At 40.5% G+C, this 19,673-nt stretch overlaps 3 protein-coding genes across 9 annotated transcripts in view; 1 reads left to right on the top strand and 2 right to left on the bottom strand.

Moving 5' to 3' along the window:
- Positions 1 to 3,744: 3,744 nt before the first annotated feature.
- Positions 3,745 to 6,328, top strand: neurog3 (neurogenin 3). Its single transcript, XM_037122947.1, has 2 exons — positions 3,745 to 4,674; positions 5,045 to 6,328. The coding sequence occupies exon 2, from the start codon at positions 5,046 to 5,048 to the stop codon at positions 5,682 to 5,684; it is 639 nt and encodes a 212-aa protein (XP_036978842.1). The 5' UTR covers positions 3,745 to 4,674; position 5,045; the 3' UTR covers positions 5,685 to 6,328.
- pdlim1 (PDZ and LIM domain 1 (elfin)) lies at positions 6,146 to 13,811 on the bottom strand. The gene is made up of 7 exons (XM_037122946.1): positions 13,537 to 13,811; positions 12,128 to 12,279; positions 11,460 to 11,544; positions 9,618 to 9,802; positions 8,317 to 8,465; positions 8,008 to 8,125; positions 6,146 to 6,794 (listed from the first exon to the last, which is right to left on the bottom strand). The coding sequence occupies exons 1-7, from the start codon at positions 13,627 to 13,629 to the stop codon at positions 6,608 to 6,610; spliced, it is 969 nt and encodes a 322-aa protein (XP_036978841.1). The 5' UTR covers positions 13,630 to 13,811; the 3' UTR covers positions 6,146 to 6,607.
- A 1,515-nt stretch (positions 13,812 to 15,326) lies between these two features.
- Positions 15,327 to 19,673, bottom strand: part of LOC119033192 (sorbin and SH3 domain-containing protein 1) — a 46,021-nt gene continuing 41,674 nt past the window's right edge. For all 7 annotated transcript variants that reach the window (XM_037122945.1, XM_037122939.1, XM_037122943.1 and 4 more), the window contains one exon: positions 15,327 to 19,331. In XM_037122945.1, the coding sequence (XP_036978840.1) occupies positions 19,264 to 19,331 (68 nt within the window). In that variant the 3' untranslated portion in view covers positions 15,327 to 19,263. The remainder of the gene's footprint in view (positions 19,332 to 19,673) is intronic.

Here is a 19,673-nt window from a genome sequence, read left to right as displayed (position 1 = left end):
ATATAGATAAATTGAAATTTAAAAAGAATAATAGTACATGTACATGAACTTTTTTTTAAAGCATCAACTTCTTATGAGCAATGAAAACAGACTTGAGTCCATCTTTGTAGCTATTTTAAAATGCTTTGTTTAGAGAAGAAGTACCTTAATTTTTTCAATACATAAAGTACCTGTTAATCCAGAAGTTTAACTGAAATATTTGAATTTATCAAATTTGGAGACTAATGCTTTTTAATTTCACTTCTGTTGAGGAAGAAATGAACCCCATAATTCTTATCATATTCTATTTATTGGCCAATTTGTGAGAGGAAAAATGTTGTTAAAATTGAAAACTGGGACCAGTAGATACAATTCACTAGGTACCTACAGAGACTGTGTACTTAAAGGTAACTCTGACTTAGAGTAAAACAATTAAAATGAATGTGAGAGTGTTGTTTTGATGTATCTCCACTTTTTGTTTCCATATTTTCGACATCACCTGAAAGCACCATGTGGTCCTTCTTTTATAACGTGACTTGTTGTTTTCTTTTTAGGAGTGAAAACAGCGCCGCACAGCAGCCGAGCAACGGTACTGCAACTACACCTGCGACATCAACAATATGATGAAGACACAGGCTGCAGAAACAACTCTGATGTCTGGCTGAGACAGATTCCAGTCTGTTAAAGAGAAAGATTTTTTATTTATTTATTTTGTCACTTTAATACTGATGTTAGGGTTAGGGTTAGTGAAAATGTAAGAACTACAAAATAATTGTTGTATTTATTTCATTTTCTGAGGTGATAATACAATAATACACTTTCTTTATTCAGCCCCTTTTCAACATAAAGTTTCAAAGTGCTTTGTAAAAGAAAACTGAATCAGACATGGGGATAAAATGAGAATACAAGACACAAAAAACAATACAAATGATGTAATATGATGGACCGACGTTTGTGAAACAATAAGTCAGTGAGCTCAGCCTACGGTGCACCTGTTGGCTGCAAATATGTGACAGGCTGCTGGGTTTTTGTTGTTGTTGTTTTAAAATCCATTTCACATACACTTTTATAGAGCTGGTAAAGAGCCAAAGTGGTTAAATCACCCTGGATAGTTTGTACACTATGTTTTCACCACAGCACCACTGATCTTCAAAAGGATTTGTAAAAATGGTCAAAACTAAAGAAGTGTAATCTTTGTTAGATAACTCTCTCTGAAGATGTGAATTCAGGCTAATTGTGATCCTTGAAAAGTACTTTCAAACCTCAGAGTGGACTGGCTTTAATAAATAAATAAATTAGTTAATTAATTAATTAATTAATCCTCCTGTTGATTTCACTTTATCTAATGTTGATCTAGAGTCCTCACCAGTCAGTCAAATCGATAATTGCTTATGACTATGTTTAATTGTTTATTTATGAGCGGCAACACAGAGTACAAAAAAGAATATATATATATATATATATATATATATATATATAAATATATATATATATATATATATATATATATATATATATATATATATATATATATATATATATATATATATATTAGTAGTTACAAAATACCTTCTGTGTATGTTGTAATTGAAAGATCTCCTGGTAAATGAGCGTTTTTTAAAACAGAGAAGTCAAAATATTAATCTTCAGTAGATACATTATGAATGAATAAATGAACCTTAATGTTAAATCTCTATCTGTCTGTGTTACATCTTATATTTTGGGCCATTTGCTCTTTTTATCCACAGAGTCACTAATGAACACAGGCGACTTGCAGCCACAGCCTCCTTCGTGCTTAAAATCTCCAATCATTACAGAAAGACAAACTGCTTCCATAGGACAGCTATTCCGCTGTAATTGGTGTACACTGTCTTTAAAAGCTGGGGTGAGAGGTACAATGCGTTGCTTGTGAAAGGAAACTCCAAAGCACATTAAAAGCGAATTACTTCTTGTTTAAAGTGTGTTCGGGGTCATTCTGGTCACGACGCGCGCACCTCTCCAAAAGCGCACACGTCTCCAAAGGCGCACTCCATACTTTCTAAAAGGCAGTCACATTGTTGAGGGGTTTCACAAGAGGTGTACATATGGCATCCAGGTTGCAATTAAATGTTTTTAAGATGTTTTTCCTTTCTTGAGGAAGTTTCCTCTTTCTTTCTTTCTCTCCCGGCAGCTCTTTGCCAGAAAGAAGAAGAGGAGGGGGGCACATTGAATGGCTCCGCTGCGAGTTTGGGATGACAACAATCTGGTCAGCGAGTTGTTGGACTTTGATTGCCCCCCTCAAAACGTCCTTCAAACAAAAAGCTGAGGACGAAAATAAAGCCCCACCTGGTACCTCTGTTTGCTAAAATAATAATAAATAGATTTCGTTTAATAAATAAGCAAAGGAGACTATAAAGTGAAGTAGTAGAGGAAGTATTAATCAGGAGCATCGGGCAGGTATCACCTGCTCCGGAGCTTGCTCAGTTTATTGTTAAATATTGTTAAATCACTTTTCGAACCAAGTCTGCTCCGATATCTGCTATTTCCACAGCAACTGGGCGCTTATGTTTGCCTATACTTTGCATAACAAGCAGGACACTACAGCACACTGATAAAAATCAAGGAGAGAGACTGACAACTTCAAACCAACACCTGTCCATGATATCCGAATATGGATTTGGCATCAATGATTATTTGTAAAGTGGTAATATTTAGTTTACTTTAGACTTTTCGTGCCTTTTATAACAGCAAGGCACCATCTCGTATCTCCCTGGTGTATTTGTCCAGTTTATTGAAAGCATATGGTTATCAGATTGTTCCCAAAACACATATTTAGACAGAAAGTTAAGGAGAGCTTTCGGTGATCCTTTGTTGGCAACTGTAAATCATGTTTGAGCTCTGCCACGCTCCCCCTCTCCCCCTCGCCAGAGCTGACACGTGTCTGCATGTCCTTGCCATATTTTAATAATCTTCAACGCTCTCAAAGTGATGTTGAAATATAAACATTGCAATGCGCAATTGAGTTGTGGCGATAGTGGACATGTTTTTGGAGATGTCATAACGCACACGTACAGGCTCACATAACGGGAGGAATCGAGCTTTTATTGTTGTGACACACAACCAGAACCTTTGTACTATCAGTTCACACAACAGGTTTCACCCTCTCACATGCTCTTTGTTCGGGGGGCCCATGCGTAATTGCCTTTGTCCAACCACCGGAGCTTTGCGCACAAACGCATTAAGCAAATGTTTGTACAAATCCATGTGTCATGAAAAAATTATATTTTCTTTGATAGTTGATACTTACTTTGATCAGTTTATTTCGAGCTCACAAAGAGATCAGTCACTCATTGGAATAACTCTGGGCAGCACTCAGGCGAGAGCCAACGTTTAGCAGATTAAAGTTCTTCAAAACCAACCAGATCGTGTCATGTGCGCACAATCAGAAATACGCAACTGCATAATTAATAATAAACTACTTATATAAAAATAACACCGAGATGCTGTGGATTTCCCCTCACTTTTCAATACCGTGATGCACTGGAAGTAGATTTTTGAAGCCAGTTTGCCAAGTTACCATGACCACCATGTCCTCAGCATGACATGTGCCAACATTTTCAGTGCGTAAAATGTGGCATTTACAACTATCCTTAAGGACAGGGATCTGATCGTTTGCAAACTCACACCTCCTGGAATAATAACTTTCTGGAAAGAAATGCAATGACATTTGAACAATTCCCTGTAGTTCTACTGCATTTGCGCACAAAAATCCGACAACCAGCTCAATTTAAAGGTCTTGCCAGCATCTCTTTATTAATATAGAGACATTATTGTTCACACAAACGGAAAAAATAGTAATGGTAGAATACCCCCGCCCCCAAAATGACTGACTTTGAGCGCTTCAGAGGGAGCTGAACACTTAATCACGAGTCACAAGTCCAGAGTCACACTTAAAAGTACAAGTAGTTCACAAGTGTTGAATGGTGGCTGAAGAGTTTGTGTGCGTAAAGAAGATAGATATATGTATATCATATATTTATGTATTTCTTTAGTTTATATCAATGTTTTTTTTTTCTTTTATACCAGGAACTATCCAGCTCCTGCACCCTGGCTAACACAGTGCGGCTCTCTGCATTGAGCATCAAGAAACAAGCGCGTACCCCGAGATAAAGCCTCCAAAGGGTTTCGTGTAAGATGCCCAACATTGGCTCTGAGAGATGGAGTCGTGGCTGACAAGGTGTAATAAACACATAATGAACAAAATGTGAAAAGTTACAATAAATTCCCCAACGAAGCAGTAGCTCCCTGATTCTGAAACATGGCCCTCAGACAGACTGAATAGTTGATATTCTCTCCCTGATTTCTCTCAGAATATAAAATGCGGTCATTTTTTTTCGTCTGGCACACGTTCTGCATTTTGGACGACACCATGTCCATGCATTTGGTTGAAAATGACAAAGAATACAAAAAGAAATACAGCAGTGTGAAGAATGAGAGAGAGGTGGGGGTGGAGGGTGAAGGACGCGCCGTCTGGAAGCTGATTGGCCACTTGACGGGCGCTGTTGATTCAGGCGTCCACCGCGCAAGAAGATAAGATAAAGGCCATATAAAATACAGAGATGCGCATCCATCCCTCACTGTCAGCTGCACCTATACACTGTCTGCTGCCTCCAGCTACACGACTGGCTGTCTCTCCATCCGAGCATCACCTGTCAAGTAAGTGCAAATATATCCATACAGGTCGGGTTTCTTCTTTTTTATCTGGCATTTGGATCTTTTGCAGATTTTTTCTAGATAGCAGTGCAGTTACATGTTTATTCTGCCTCATTTGTATCTCTTAAACTGTTTAAAGATGTCAAAATCTGCACCGGAAGTAAGTGGAAACTTCTCAGCACAGTGGTAGATTTATTAAGATGTTTGAGGTTTGTGGGGGGAAAAAAATAGGAAATATGATTTAGACTTTTCGAAGTTTCAAAAAGGAAACTTTTTCAAACACACAGTTTACTTTTGTGATTTTTAAAGATTCATTCGTGGTTTCCTTTTAGCACTTTTGTAGTTACATCATATTTCGCTTATATTCGCACAGGATGTCTCCTAAAACACAGTGCGTCCCCGGTGACCTGCGCACATCCACCGACGCACTGACGCTCAGCAGGTTTTCTGTTCGCCACCAGGTGAATGAAGCCGGCGGCTCAAGTGAAACTTTGCCCAGAAAACCGTTGTCTGTAATCGGAGGGGAGGCCTCCTCGGCGAAGAATCTAAAGCCCAGAGGCAGGTGTGAGAGGTCAGGACAGCGGGGCAGGCGCAGAATGAAGGCCAACGACAGGGAGCGCCACCGGATGCACAACCTGAACTCCGCTCTGGACGCGCTGAGGAGCATCCTGCCCACACTGCCCGACGACACCAAGCTGACCAAGATCGAAACTCTGCGCTTTGCCCACAACTACATCTGGGCTCTGACCGAGACTCTGCGCATGGCCGACCTGCACGGACACAGGCCGGAGCAGCTGCAGGCGGGGTCAGACCTGAGCAGCCCGGCGAGTGTGTCGTCTGCGGAGTGGGACTCATCCGCATCACCCGCAGGGGCTGCTGGCTGTGTGACGTCAGCTGACTATGAGCCAAGAAACTGTTTCACATCGGGAGAAATATCCAGCGTCATACCTGTCAGCGTGTATCTCAGGTCATTCTGCAGTGGGAATGGTCTCAGAGACACTTGGCACTGTTGACTTTCCACCTTCCAACGAGGAGTCCTTAAAGGGTAACTCCACCGAGTTTACACATTCAAGTGTGTGTACAGGTCTTGGGGAGTACTACTTCATATGTGAAAACATACTGTAAAGCTTTCTGTGGCTCCAGAGGAAGCTGCATGTAATCTGAGACGGTGCCTCCAGTGATGTCACCCAGCGGTTATGTTTTGAAAAGCAGTCCACTGGTCTGGCGTTGCACTCCTTTGTATTACTTTTTCATATGACTTAGTTCTCCAAGGGACCAGTAAACATACTTAAATGTGTAAAATTGGTGGTTACTGTTTAATGACTGCCCGTATTGTGTTACTGCACTGCTCTCTATGGGCTGAAAACATTTACTATAAGTAAACTGTAAGTGTCATTCGAGGCCCTTTCTTAGTTTTAGAATTTGATTTCACGACAATCAAAGTTTCACTAAAAGACCATGAAGCACAATCAGATTATTTTAAGCTAAAATATTTATTTTGGAAATGATTCATATGTGTTTTTGAGCTGTTCTTGCTGCATAAAAAGTAGTTCTATTTATTTAATAAAACTGTAGAAAAAAGTCTTGTGGTGAAAAGTAGTCTGCCTTTCCATTGTTTCCATGATCCAAACTGAACATTTACATTTACAAAGACAAATATTACATCAACACATTGGCTGTCATTCAAATGGAAGACTCTTTTTAGGGAGATAAAAAAACAAATGCCATCATTTCATAGTATTCATTGACTTTTCTTTTGTAGAAGTTAATGTGCAAATTGACACTTTCGAAGATGTGGTTCTCTACTGGACTGCCCACCTGTGACCGTACTGAAACACAATGCAAAGAAGACCATCATGAGCTAAATGTCGGGACATCTAGGATTATGTCATAGTGTCCGATTGTGGCGTGCAGTCCCAAGGCCGGAGTGAGCCCTCTACTTGGGGAAGACGGTGACCACATCGTAGCCCTCAGGCGGAGTCACTCGCTCGCGTGCATGCGTCTCACAATAAATCTTGTCCTCCACAAAGAAATGTCCCTTCTGTTTTAAGTTGACGTCGCAGTCTGTACAGGTGTAGCACTCGGGGTGACGGAACTTATCCCTCAGCTTCACCACCATCCCCCTGAAACAAAAAAAACACAGCATCTTGTTAAGCTTTATTTAAACGCTTAAAAATGTAATGCTCAAGTTTATTCAGACACCTACTCATGAGCTGGATTTAACATCACTTGGATCAGTTTTATCTTCTACTGTAAAAGCAGAAAAAATAACTACAAATACATTCTGGGGATGTCCTATAATTTAAGGGGCCCAAAACTGCATCTGAACAAAGCCACAGATAATTCTGACGCCAAGACCGAAAGGGGTGGATGCTCAACAAATACACATATTTTCCAGCTGCCACCACAGCTACAAAACAATTACAGAGGAAACACGCAAAGTTTTAATGTTTAATAAAAAAGTTAAAAGGCAGATCTTATCTTGACTTGAGCAAAAGCCCTTATTATGAAGTCTGCTAAGCCACAGCTGTTAGAATCAAACCAAAAATATGCAGTTTCTGCCACTAGGGGTCTCTCAATCGACACCATGAAAACAAATGGTTTTAGTCTGATGACATTAAATTTTGTGGTATCATGGGAGTTGTTGTCTTCACTGTTAAACGACCAGCACTGCTGATAGAAATCTGTTTACGTGGCATAGGCAGAAATGTTCACGGATGAGGTTATGTTTAATCACGTTAGGTTTAGTCACGTTCACCGACATCTTCCCTCATTCTCCGATTCTCTCCCAGATGTTATAATAACAGGTGACCAAATGAAATGCACTGTTATCCTGAACAAAATTAAGATTTCTCTGGGTTTGAATGTTGTCGGAAACATTTGGGATACTTTTACATATTATAACTTTTACTACACAAAGATACTGAATCCAAAACAATGAAATTTACTCAAAAGATGTAAAAATGTATCATGCTTAAATGTTTTTGGGGAAAACAATGGGACTTCAGGATAAAAGCTGACACACAGGGTCCTGTGGTCTTAAGACAACCCAGCCACAAGGTGGAGACAAAGCCCAAACAGAAACAACAACACGACTCTGGGGGCCCTCAGTGTTGCATCACAACACTTTGTCACATTGTGTTGGTCTCAAAGTGTGGCTGTCAGGTTTAAAAGCAGGTCGCCATGAATTTCCTCAGAGGAGAGCTGGACAAAGATCTGGGCTGAAACTTGTGGTCTGGATTCAGACAAAGCCATAACGGCTTGTTCGCACTTCCTTGTGTCGCAAACTAAACATGTGATCTGTAAAACAGCAGGAAGGAACCATAAAATACTTACACAATGCCGGATCCACATTTGTCGCAGGTGGGTAACTTGTCTGCGTTCCCCACGGATGATCCGATCTTTGTTGAGGGGGCTTTCACACTCCTGAAGCCTGACGGTTTGTCACAGTCACCTACAAACATCCCACACAAACAATCTTAACATACTTCAACTGGTTTAATCAGGAACAAAACAAACAAAAACAAAAGTAATGTCATCAAATTATAAATGGAAGATAACTGCATGCCCAAAGGCTATGCTTAAAAAAAGAGAACTCCTTGATTACCCTTCAAAGAAGCTGTGACTAACAACAAGGATCCATACCTGTCTCAAGAATCCCCTGTAGCACTTTGAATGAAGCAGACTGGCGAGGAGGCTCGTCAGTCTGTTGGTTCTCCTGCAGCATCTTGTAGACCTCTGAATCTGCTGCTACAGCCGGCCTCTTCTCTGTCTGCGATGGATCTGACGGAGCTCTGCAAAGCGTGTGTGCATTTTAATATATGTGCAGGTGGCAGAGGATGCAAATATATCAAAGCATTCATACTGAACAGATCACAAAAACCTGATTTTTGTGTCTCTTGCTCATTTTCACCTGGAACTCTCTTATTGTTCTATATCAGCATCAGTTCCTGGTTTCAATGGCTGCAGGAAGTGATACAATTTTCTTGATGCATCTGAATATAGCTGAGTGAATACCTCTGTCGGCTGGGCCATCATATCCACATTACTAATGTTAGGACTTAAATTACTCACACTTTTGGGAGCTGGCCTAAATCTAACAAGCTCATTTTTTTCCTGGGTAAACTATTTAAAAATCCACAGTGAATCAACTCAATCCAGCAGTTAAAAGCAAATCAAACATGTGGCCTATGGGTGAGTGTTTTCAGTTGGTAAAGTAATTGATCCTTAGAGACATTGTGTTTGTATCCTTTAAGATAAGACACTGAAGCTCTTTGAATTGAATGTTTTTCCTGAGCAGTGTGTTCAGTAAAAAACAAACAGTAGATACAATGTTAAAGATAAAAAGTACGATTCAAACTGGATAATGGTAGATACATCTGTTGGGGGGTTGCTTCAACCAAATGGACTGTGAAACATAAGTAACACCAGTCAGTTAGCAGTAGATGTGGTTAAACTTTGACCCGCTCAGAGCTGAGTAACAGCACACAAACAGAATAAAGTTTCACATCATTAAATATTTTTGTCTATTTATTTTTTATTTGAAAAAGGATCTGTGTCAGCATTATGTCAATAAAGAACTAAGGATTTATGATATGGGGAAAAAAGCTGCAATGATAGTCGATTAGTTCACGATATACAACTATAAAATCAATACCAAACTACTTTAACAATCGTTTAATAATTTCAATAATTTTCTGATTCCAACTTCATAAATGTGATATTATCAATGTATTTTCTGAATCCTTTAGTCCCAGAATATTAGAAAGATTATTGATATTGATACAGTGAATAAAAGAAACAGCCAACAGATCAATCAAAGTTTGGTCCTTCATGATCTTAAACAATACTTTGCGCTTCTTGGCGCAGCTCGTACTGCCTTTTCTTTGGGGTCTCGAGTCTCAAACCAAGCAGGACTTAATTGTGTCATTTCAGTATCGTCTTACTTGCTGTTGGGCTCGTTCGCTGTAGCCATTGTTTTAACTTCGTCCACGGCTGAGTTGAAGTCCTTGATGTTCTCTGAGGAGTAGAGACTAGATGGGTTGTTGTACTGGTTGGTCACGACTTTGGAGCCAAAACCAGTGAATGGCAGAGCGCTCCTGTTGTGGCTCGAGCCGATGTGTTTCACCTCCTGTTAAAAACAAAAAAAAAAAACAAAAAAAATCAATGGAAAATTGTGCTGTTAAACTTTGTGTGAGTAACTGAGCAAAAAGGTGCTGATTGCAGGCATTTGTGAAAGAACTTGCACGCTGTCTGAATCATGCAACATCCGAAGAGCGAACTTGATGCAACAGTGCTCACAACTTTGAACTTGAACTCTTATTTTTTAGTTTATTTTATGAGCTTGCACATGCACGAACATGCAGCTGACATCATGTGGGTTATGAATATTACACAACATTTGAAATCACCCAACCTCAAGTACAGTGGTTCCCAAACCGTTGTCTTTTAGGGACAGCTTTTCTATCATTGAGTAATCTTATGACCCCTGACCCCGTATTCAATGTGTTTATTCTTCTCATGTTTTTTTAAACAAGAAATATGTCATTTTTTTCAACAATCATGCATACTGAAGAGGCTTCTTTTTTTGAAACATTTGTTGTTTTCTTCTCCCAGACTCTTTGACTTTGCTATATTCACACTTGGTTGATTTAACTGCACTTTTGCAGCATGACGAGGCTGCTAGGCAGAGAATGAAGGCTCTGTGAACATACATAACTTGTGTTCAGGTCTTCACTATGTCCTTATCCTCAGGTCACATCTTAAAAGATAATCTAAACTTAAAAAATAACAACCTCACTTGGTTTATTCACAGAAATTAATGCTCACATATAGGCCTCATATCCATTTACTGTTCATACGTTTTGTTACACCACTTTAAATCAAGAGGGCCTCTAGTAGCTTTGTTGTCTCCCAAGTTTGGAACCAGTTTTCAACTATCAATTTAATAATGTTCCAAGTGCTGACTTGACTGAAAAGAGCGACTTGGAAACACTGTTCAACTGAAAATAAAATCAGTCATATTTTGACCATTGCCTCTAGTTTGGCTTAGAGTCACACATAATTTAACAGGATAATGTGCAACTATGGATTTTGCCTTAATTATAGTTAACGGTCTGTGAAGACAAGCACGTCACGACACTGGCATGCCATCAAAGTGGGCACATAAATACCACTGAATCGAGCTCATGCTTCACAGTGAGAACACGGAAATACCTCCAAAAATAGCTCATGCTTCAAACATCAGACATTTAAATTGCAAAATGCCCTAGAGTCCCTGCGAGCAAATAAACTTACACAAAAAATAGCATTAACCAATGCTATAATAGCCGAAAAAGGACAAAAGCGATGTTTTAGAGGAATTAAACAGTGAAGAGGTATCAAAGTGACAGAGTCCAGACAAGCGCTTGAAACACGCGTTACTGTGTGTGTGCGAAAAATGCAAAACATCTGTGAAACACACAGAGCCTGAGACACACCACACTGTGTCCTACATGAATTCACACTTTGGCCCCGGCTTTCCACTCAGCAGGCAGGAACTGAGGCTTGCGTCAGGGTTTGGCTGATAAACTACCGTCTCCTAGGAAACCTCCTGTTGGGAAGTAAACAATGACCTCATCGTTGGCAGTCAAGAAAAAAAAAACCCACACGCCTTTGTGAGAAAGAAAACTCGCAGGCGTCCAGAAAACTGTATGGCTACCTGTAAATGAGGGTTCAAGCTAAATGAGAGAGCTGGGGGAGTCATTTTCCAAACTGATTCAGCTTTCATGTTGAGTGCAGGCACTCACTTGTGGCTCTGATGCAAGATTCATCTTGTACGGATGTGTCTTCCCTCCCTCAGATGAAAGAGGTGACCACATTTTACTTTCCGACCTGCAGAACAGACAGAACAAAACAAATGTCACTGTGCTGCTGAGAAACACTGAACTGCAAAATAATCATCACATATTGGCATTAAATAGAACACGCCAAATCTTTTTTTTTTTTTTTATATTGCTGGGTGTGCTTTCCTGTCGAGCTGCACGTGAACATGATATTATTCCTGTCTCTTTGAATGCAGCACAGTCCTCGCAGGTATGCCCTTTGGCTCGGCTTCCTCGACAGCTTACCCCACCCTGTGTTCAACACATTCACTCTTAATTTGAACAAACATATTTGCTTCAACCTGCCTGCCTGCTGCCGAGTCCATTTCAACACGTCTGTTGCATGAAATCATACGCTACCAGAGAATTATGATGTAATGTGCTGATGACATGACAGAATTACAACACAGCGTAGCCTACATACACTTATCAAAAAGAAAGATTTCAGTGAAACAAAAGACATGACTCGCCGTGAATGAACATGACATCACTCCCCCAACACCTGGATCGCTGCTGAGCTGTCTCATATGACTCAAGTTTTTTTCAGGCCCACGGCTATGCAGATCAGACTGGCACATGTTGCTACAACCTACCTGTCTATGGAGAGCACCATTTGCTCTATGCACCCCTTGATCTTGTTCTGTGCTTCCAAGTGAGTCATGTTCTCTGTCGGCTCTCCGTCGATGGCCAAGATCATGTCTCCAATACACAGGTTGGCCTGGGCGGCTTTACTCCCAGGGGTGACCTTCAACACAGGCGATGTAACCGATATTAAAAATAAAACAGCGACTTTTTGGGATATGTGTGAATTTGGATTACACAGTTTTAAAGGGTGCTTGACAAAGGTGTACTTGTCTATCCTCATCAAAAATTAAACACCGCTTATGAATAAGTCAACTAGAATCATGGAAATAAAACAAAACTTTGCTCTGCAGCCGGATGTTAGCTTAACACGTCTTCTCTGACCAGAGTTTAAATCCACTGCTGTATTGTTTAACTGTGACCTTCAAGGACCTTTACACACATTTCATTATTTACAGTACACACAGTCGCAGCCACATGGAGGAAGGTGTTTTCATTCAGGCTCAGGCTGAGAGCTGCCTGGAGGGCAGACCCTCTGTCAAAGATAAAGGCTCCAAGCACAGAGAGGGAGAGAGGGAGAGAGGGAGAGAGAGAGAGAGAGAGAGAGAGAGAGAGAGAGAGAGAGAGAGAGAGAGAGACTCTGGCACAGTCCAGGAATTCCTAATCACTTTTCCATGGGTGGAGTGGACTGACTGACCACTGGGAACAACATTTACAACAGCTACGGCAGCCTCCACTCAGGCAAAGTACACAGCAGAGAGTCATATTCAAAATCATTAGTCACAGGAGTGTCTGGCTGTGTTTGAAAGGGTAATAAAACTTTGCATCTGTAAATACCATGATGTTGTAGAGTAACAGAATGGGCTGAAAAGAATGGCTTCAAGGACACTCAGGGATGTCAAAATAAAGGCACGTTTAGAATTTTCCCCCTCAATATCAGGCTTTTAATTTGAAGTTAAGGCTCGAGGACAATAAGAGTCAGTGGACATGATGGGGTAACTGGTGGCATTATCTGTGGACTTTTGTCTCACCTGCACACTGAGGGTAAAAGAAAAGAAAGACATCTCACATAACACAAGGATTCATTATCTCGTCTCATCTGTATTTAACTAATGTAAATGACTCGTAACAAAACACAAGGCGACAGGTTATTATCGCTTCTAGCTTAAAGCACAATGAAAACCCCACATTAACAACATGTCGACACTGTAAAGGGAGCTAATGTTAGCTAAATTAAAGTGATATCACTTTAGCATCTGTGGCGTAGCGTTAGCCTGCTGTTAGCTTAACGTTAACTAGCTTTCAATCAAGTCTGTTCACGGTGAAGTAACAGAGGAGGCAACAAGAGGTGAAAGTTTCATCGCGACAAACCCAGGTGTGGTTACACTGGATTACAATAGCGGCTAAAAGTCAAACTTACCCGGGAGATAGTCAGCGGCTGCTCGAACTCCTTCCCCCCGACCAGCCTGAAGCCCCAGGGTCCAGGACCCTGCATCACCACCCGGAGAGGCATAGCTGACTAACGTTAAATTCTGGTGTTTAAACTGTGTTTTAAGATCTGTCTCTGACCACCAGCGCACTTCCTCCTGCCTATGACATGTGCGGTGATCGATAGTGAGTCAGAAGTTTAAGCCTGGCTTCAGCTCGGCAGCTCCGGAGCAGGGGGAGGACCCTCAGGTTACAGTCGGACGAATAGATTTTGAAGTTTCCACGCTGATAAAGTGAGAGCACAAAGATCGTGTATTGAGCAAGAGGATCACTGTGAGGAAGCTGACCGAGCGTCCAGGAATGTCAGGTGATTTTGTCACAGAGGCCACAGGCAGATCACATGTCAATTAAAAAAAAGGGCCCGCGACCAAGACTTTGACTTATATTTTTCATTGAAACAACAACAAAAAAAATGTATTGATCCCTCTAACGTGCCTGTGTATAAAAAGCGTAATACAGCTTATTAATATTTGCCCAAAACTATCAAAAACACATGCATTAGCTGCACATTTTTCTTTTTCTTTTTTTCTGAGTCAATCCAATCAACAGTCCAAAACCCATAGAGTCTTTATTTACTGTCTTGAAAGACAAAGAAAATCCCCAAATCACTATAATGAGGAAGCTGGAACCAGAAACTGTTAGGCCTAATCGATTTTCAGAGTAGTTGGCACATCTTAATTGATACTGCTCTACTTGAATTGGAGTGAGTGGAGTCACAGCTGAGCTGGAAGTCAAATTGTATGAGAGCAACCTTTTAAAACTGTGGAAGAACTGTTTCTCTATGACTAATAACCTCTTAAATGCAGCGTTCAACAGATGGTCTCCGATGGTCATTACGACTTTTTACCTGAATGAAAATACCTTGAAAACAGAGCAGAGTGACCCCTCTTCATTTTTTTCTCCTCTCAGATTAGCGCCAGTGTTTGTTTTAGGGATGTCGGCCTGCCGGTACGTCACCGTGTTATATGCAAGCTTACCATTTATGGTAGAGCTAAATCCCAGGATGTGGAATGTGCCGCTCCCAAAACTTGAATTCCTGCTAAAGGATCTCTGCTGAAGTGGAGAGAAAAAAAACCTCTGGGCAGACAGACTGAATGAAACATGTCCTTTCTTGTGGGGCTTACATGCATCCTTACCAGACCTTCAGCCGTGCCAGTGATGTCTTTGACATGGTTTGCTTTTAAGTGAAGCCCTCATAATGTAGAGGAACAAAGTGAAAAAGAGACTTCTGCTCCTGACTGTTATGGCTGTGAAAACACATCTGTCAACTATGTATCTTTAATGGGATTTTGCCCTTACTGCTGCTTTAAAGGCCTCACACAGCAGCCAGAATAAGTGTAATATAATTATTTATCTTATCTCAGAAAGAACTCATTTAAATTCATTAATGGCTTGTTTCACCCCTGGTGCATTAATTTCAATAACTGCCCAGGGTGTAGCCTGAATGATGTGCGACATCAGAAAAAGATCATCAGATAACAACCCAAAGACAAACAGCTCCACCTTTAGCCCGCATGAATTTGCCGCCGTGTTCCATTAACTCTTCTCTATTAAAGAAGACCTCTTTTGCTTTTCCATTATTCTTTTCCTTTCCTTCAGTGTGTTATATCAGTCTTTGTGCACGTAAAAGGTCTTGAACCAACCGAAGCTCCTCTCTTGCACAGAAAACACTTCAAGTCTCCTTCAGGTCTTTGCCAGAAATGAAACCAGGTAACACACCAAGCGGTTTAAATGGTTTATTAAATATTGCATAATACCGAAGTCACAGCAGTGTATAGTATCTTTATTTTTAATATTGTCAATGTAACAGCACTGCAAATTGAAGCAAACAAACCAAACCTGTTGCAGGTTATGCGTCTCATCAAACTAGTCCATTCTCATGATTATTAATCATTAAGTTAAAGCATTGTGTCACACTTTTAGGTACTTGCACAGTAACTGACTGTTCTTAGTAAATGTTCTCCCATCACAGAAACTAGGACTAACGGGAAAACCTTGGTTACATTAAATATGTCATGGATACATTTCAGTGATACTCCAAAAAAAAAAAAAAAAAAAAAAAAAAGACATTAAATCAAAATGAGGCACGATTTTGCATCTAACATAAGGCATTATGATCCTCACAAATGGCAGCGTAATGTTCATATGCGTCAAACTTCCTGTGCTCAGTTAACGCTCCACTCTGTGCTTTGCCAAAAAAAAAAAAAAAAAAAAAAAATCCTTCAGGTAAATAAATGGCTGCGAGTGAACGAGAGCTCCATCTGATGCTCCCATTGCTCGCAGTCTATTTCTTTATTTTACATATTTACAATCCTTCTTGTGCCATGCTGCTCAATAGATGAAGATTCATTTTTTTGTACATATTATGTGTGCATTGGCCACATTCATATATTCATACATTCATACATTCTGTGATGTTTACGGAGCACAGTATCACAGGAACAATCTTAAGTGAGTTGTGTTGTGACTAAACGAGTGATTGATTATTTGTCCATCACACAGTGTGATGGAGATGACGCGAACCTCTCTCTCTCTCTTTGTTCTGGCAGGGAAGAAAAAGCCGACCAATCAGCACATTCATGCGGATCTGGAGTCGCACAGGAACAGAAATGTTTAGCCAGCAGTGGAGGGAAAACATGCTTTTCTGGCGTTACAAGATACCTGAATATTGTATCAGTGCTGTACAGGCTAACACATAACGCAGTGTATTATACTGACAAAACATTTCTTTACTGATGCTGGCGAAGTTGTCAGTTCTGCACAGGAAGAAACATCTGATTTCGTCTCAACAGCAAACGTCAGAGAGGATGAAACACTGATTGCTACAGAGTTTTCTTAAATGAATGTACTTCATCAGTTATCAAACCACATATATCACCTCACACAGCCAATAAGGTCAATGTTCACCACCACTGCACAACTGTATCTAACACATTCATACGCAGAAAACAAAGATATAGTACACATACACTTTTAGATCTAGTAACTGTTTTTATCTTTGAATATTTCACATTATGTTTCTGATTTTATAGGCGATCATGAAGAGTTATACACAGAGGCTGACCCGCTGATAGTCTGGCAGTCTGATTAGAAAAAGATCTGACTTCAGCTACTTGGAGCATCAGATAGCTTGCTACGTTGAGCCCCCTAGTAGAAACTGAACAGACTTCACAATGTTGCTTCAGCCCTACAAACTGCATCCATCTGCTGCTCCGAGCAGGTTGCAACAAGCAGTAAGTGATATTTGCAAGTCCTATTTGACAGCTCTGCCGAGGACTGATGAGCACAGTGCAGCGGTTGATGACAACGCGGAATTTGATGAAAACACAAGCAAAGAAAAACAATAGCGATCATCTTTCATTCTGTGAGTGTGGAGGGATCCACTCTGACATGTGGTGTCTGTTACACGATCTGATGGTGCTGGACATGTGGGAGCTCTGTTCTCGCAGGAAGATGGCTCCGATGCTTTGATAGCAGCATTTAAAGCCAGCCTCCGTCGTTGAGCTATTGAAGCTCAAAGAGCAGCCTGTTAACCCTGTCATCATCACTTCTGTTCTCTTTAAGCTGAAGCCGACATATAGTGATAATGTTTCATGCTGTGATCTGACTTTTACGGTGCATGCTGTACTAATTCTGACCTTATTATTGAAACATTCAACTAACTGTACTACCCATGTTGTAGTCATCACATATGAAAATATGTAGCCATATCAGAAGGCCTCTTAAAGTTTTCTGTACACATTTACATGACTAAAACGTACAATCTTGTCAGTAAGGGCATGGTTAAAATCTCTATACTCTAAGACACCTTGTTGGCTTCACTTAACACATTAAATAGCTTTCATGTCATGACTGATTAATATACTGTCAACTCATTAGATGGGATCTCCCTAAATGTCCAAACAGGAAGTTAAATGCTACCACGCCTGTGCTGTGGTTGAGCTGCAGCCAGGCATCTGACACCAGCTACCTTACAGGCATCAACAAACACAGTTTCATTTTGACAGAAGAGGGATAAAAGGAGAAATAATTTCTGAAAATATAGGATGTGCATTAGCACAGTTTCTTTTATCAAACATGCAACACAGTCCATGTGTCCTGTATTTGTGTTTGCTGTGGTAACTGTGAAAAGGAGAAGCTTAAAGCACACTTCAACATTTTAGTGTTTCTCGTCATGCACATGACTGTGTAAAACTGAGGTATAACAGCCTTTGGATGGAAAATAAAGGCAATACTGTACCGGTATCTAAAGCTTTTGGATTACACTGAGGTTCTGTGAAAGTAGCCAATACTGACTTGATGATGATTCGGAACATGTGACAGAAAGTAAAACAGGACTGAAAGGGCTTCACACATAAAGGCTTTAAGTCTTCAAGCTCTGGAGGTCCTTTTCTTAAATCTAAACTGAGGAAAAATGTCCACCACATTAAATATCCGGCATGTTGATTAAACACTGTGGGGCGAATTCACAACAGGATTGCACACCTTATGCAGCTGCCAAACCTGCAAAATTAGATAAAATCACACTGTGTAATTTCTCAAAGCACCTGCAAAGGATGAAATGGACCTCTGACTGCGCTGCTTCACAGTGCTCTGGTGCTATCTGTATGTATATACATTTGGTAATATGTATACATCTGGGGCATCATTCTATGCAAATGAGACTCACTGGCAAAAAAAAATTATTGGCCTCTTCAGAGAGTTGGTGAAGAGATTGTTAATTGTTAGGAAGTCTCTCCTGACTGAATTCATGCTTTGTGTAAGTTTAATCTATTCATTCCCATTCCTCTCGTTCTCTCTCTTCCTCTTCTCCTGCCTCTTGTATCAGCTGATGAGGGGCATTTTTTCTTTTGCCACAGTCTCCATCAGCCTGTCTTATCTTTGCTGCTCTTCCATCTGTTCCTGCCAGCTGTCATTTTGAAATGTGTGTTATACTTTTCCACATGGATAACTGCAGTCAGATGCAAAACATTATGGGTATCTTGTAATATCATTTCTTTTGTGAATTAGACCTTTGAATGGCGGAGGCAGATCAATCTGTGGGCACAATCCATTAATTGTGAATTCGTCCCTGGAGGTTTTTTTTTTTTTTTTCAGACGTCTAAAAGACTTAATTTTTGAATCATGAGATGCCTATTTTGCATCATACTTAGCTAATGATGATAAACACATCTGCACCTGAAAGGTAGCTCATGACAAACAGCTCAAACCCCACATCCCATTAAAATACATTCTGAATTCCTCAAAGTCCATTTACCACTCTTTGATCCATACACTGCTCTGCTGCCGGCCTCCAGACTGAGGTGCTACGTAAACACTTATTAACTGTATATTACATGGACATAATGGAAGCTATTATCTGTACAATAAAAGCTAGTTTGTGGGAGGTTGTCCAAGAGAAATTCCACACGTAGAGACGGACGAATTCTGTCAACAAGAGTGTTAAATGTGGTCAAGGTGTACACCGTGCTGAGGTTGGGCAGTGAGCTGTCTCTGTCTCCGCCTCCTGCAGTCTGACATACCTCAGGCCGACCGATCACTTTCCCAGACAAGATGGTTTTGCCTGGCTAAATGACTATGCTAACCAACAGCCATGCGCGATAGAAATGACTTCCCAAGCTTGACAGGCAACCATGTGTTACAGCCAGATTAGATATGTTTACAGTTTCACCTCCTTCACGTAATTCCCAGGGAAAGTCCCAAACTGTTTTGTCCTCTTTGAGGTACCTGCGGGGAAAAGGACAGAGAATCATGGATCAGGAGAAAGAAAGTGAAGTGATTCTTTCACAGATCAAAGGAACAGCTCACCCAAAAATTAAGATTCTGCATGCTATCAGTTTTAGCTCTTAGCAGCTAGATTTCGGCTTGAAAAAGGGTATAAATAATGTCTTTTCAAATGGGCTTCTGGAGACCTGGATAAGTTCAGATGAGCTTTAAGATTAGTTTTTAAGTTGTTTCTTTGGACAGTTTTAAAGCAAGTCCCGATCAGTTGATGCAGCACCACTGTTTTGCTGTGAAGCTCCATAAATGATTTGTGGACTATGAAAAGCCTTCCATCAGCATGGGGTG

This window comes from Acanthopagrus latus, chromosome 15 (assembly GCF_904848185.1).
Source record: "Acanthopagrus latus isolate v.2019 chromosome 15, fAcaLat1.1, whole genome shotgun sequence".
NCBI lineage: Eukaryota > Metazoa > Chordata > Actinopteri > Spariformes > Sparidae > Acanthopagrus > Acanthopagrus latus.
The sequence above is the reverse complement of the archived record's forward strand: the minus strand, read 5'-3'. Positions and strand labels throughout refer to the sequence as shown.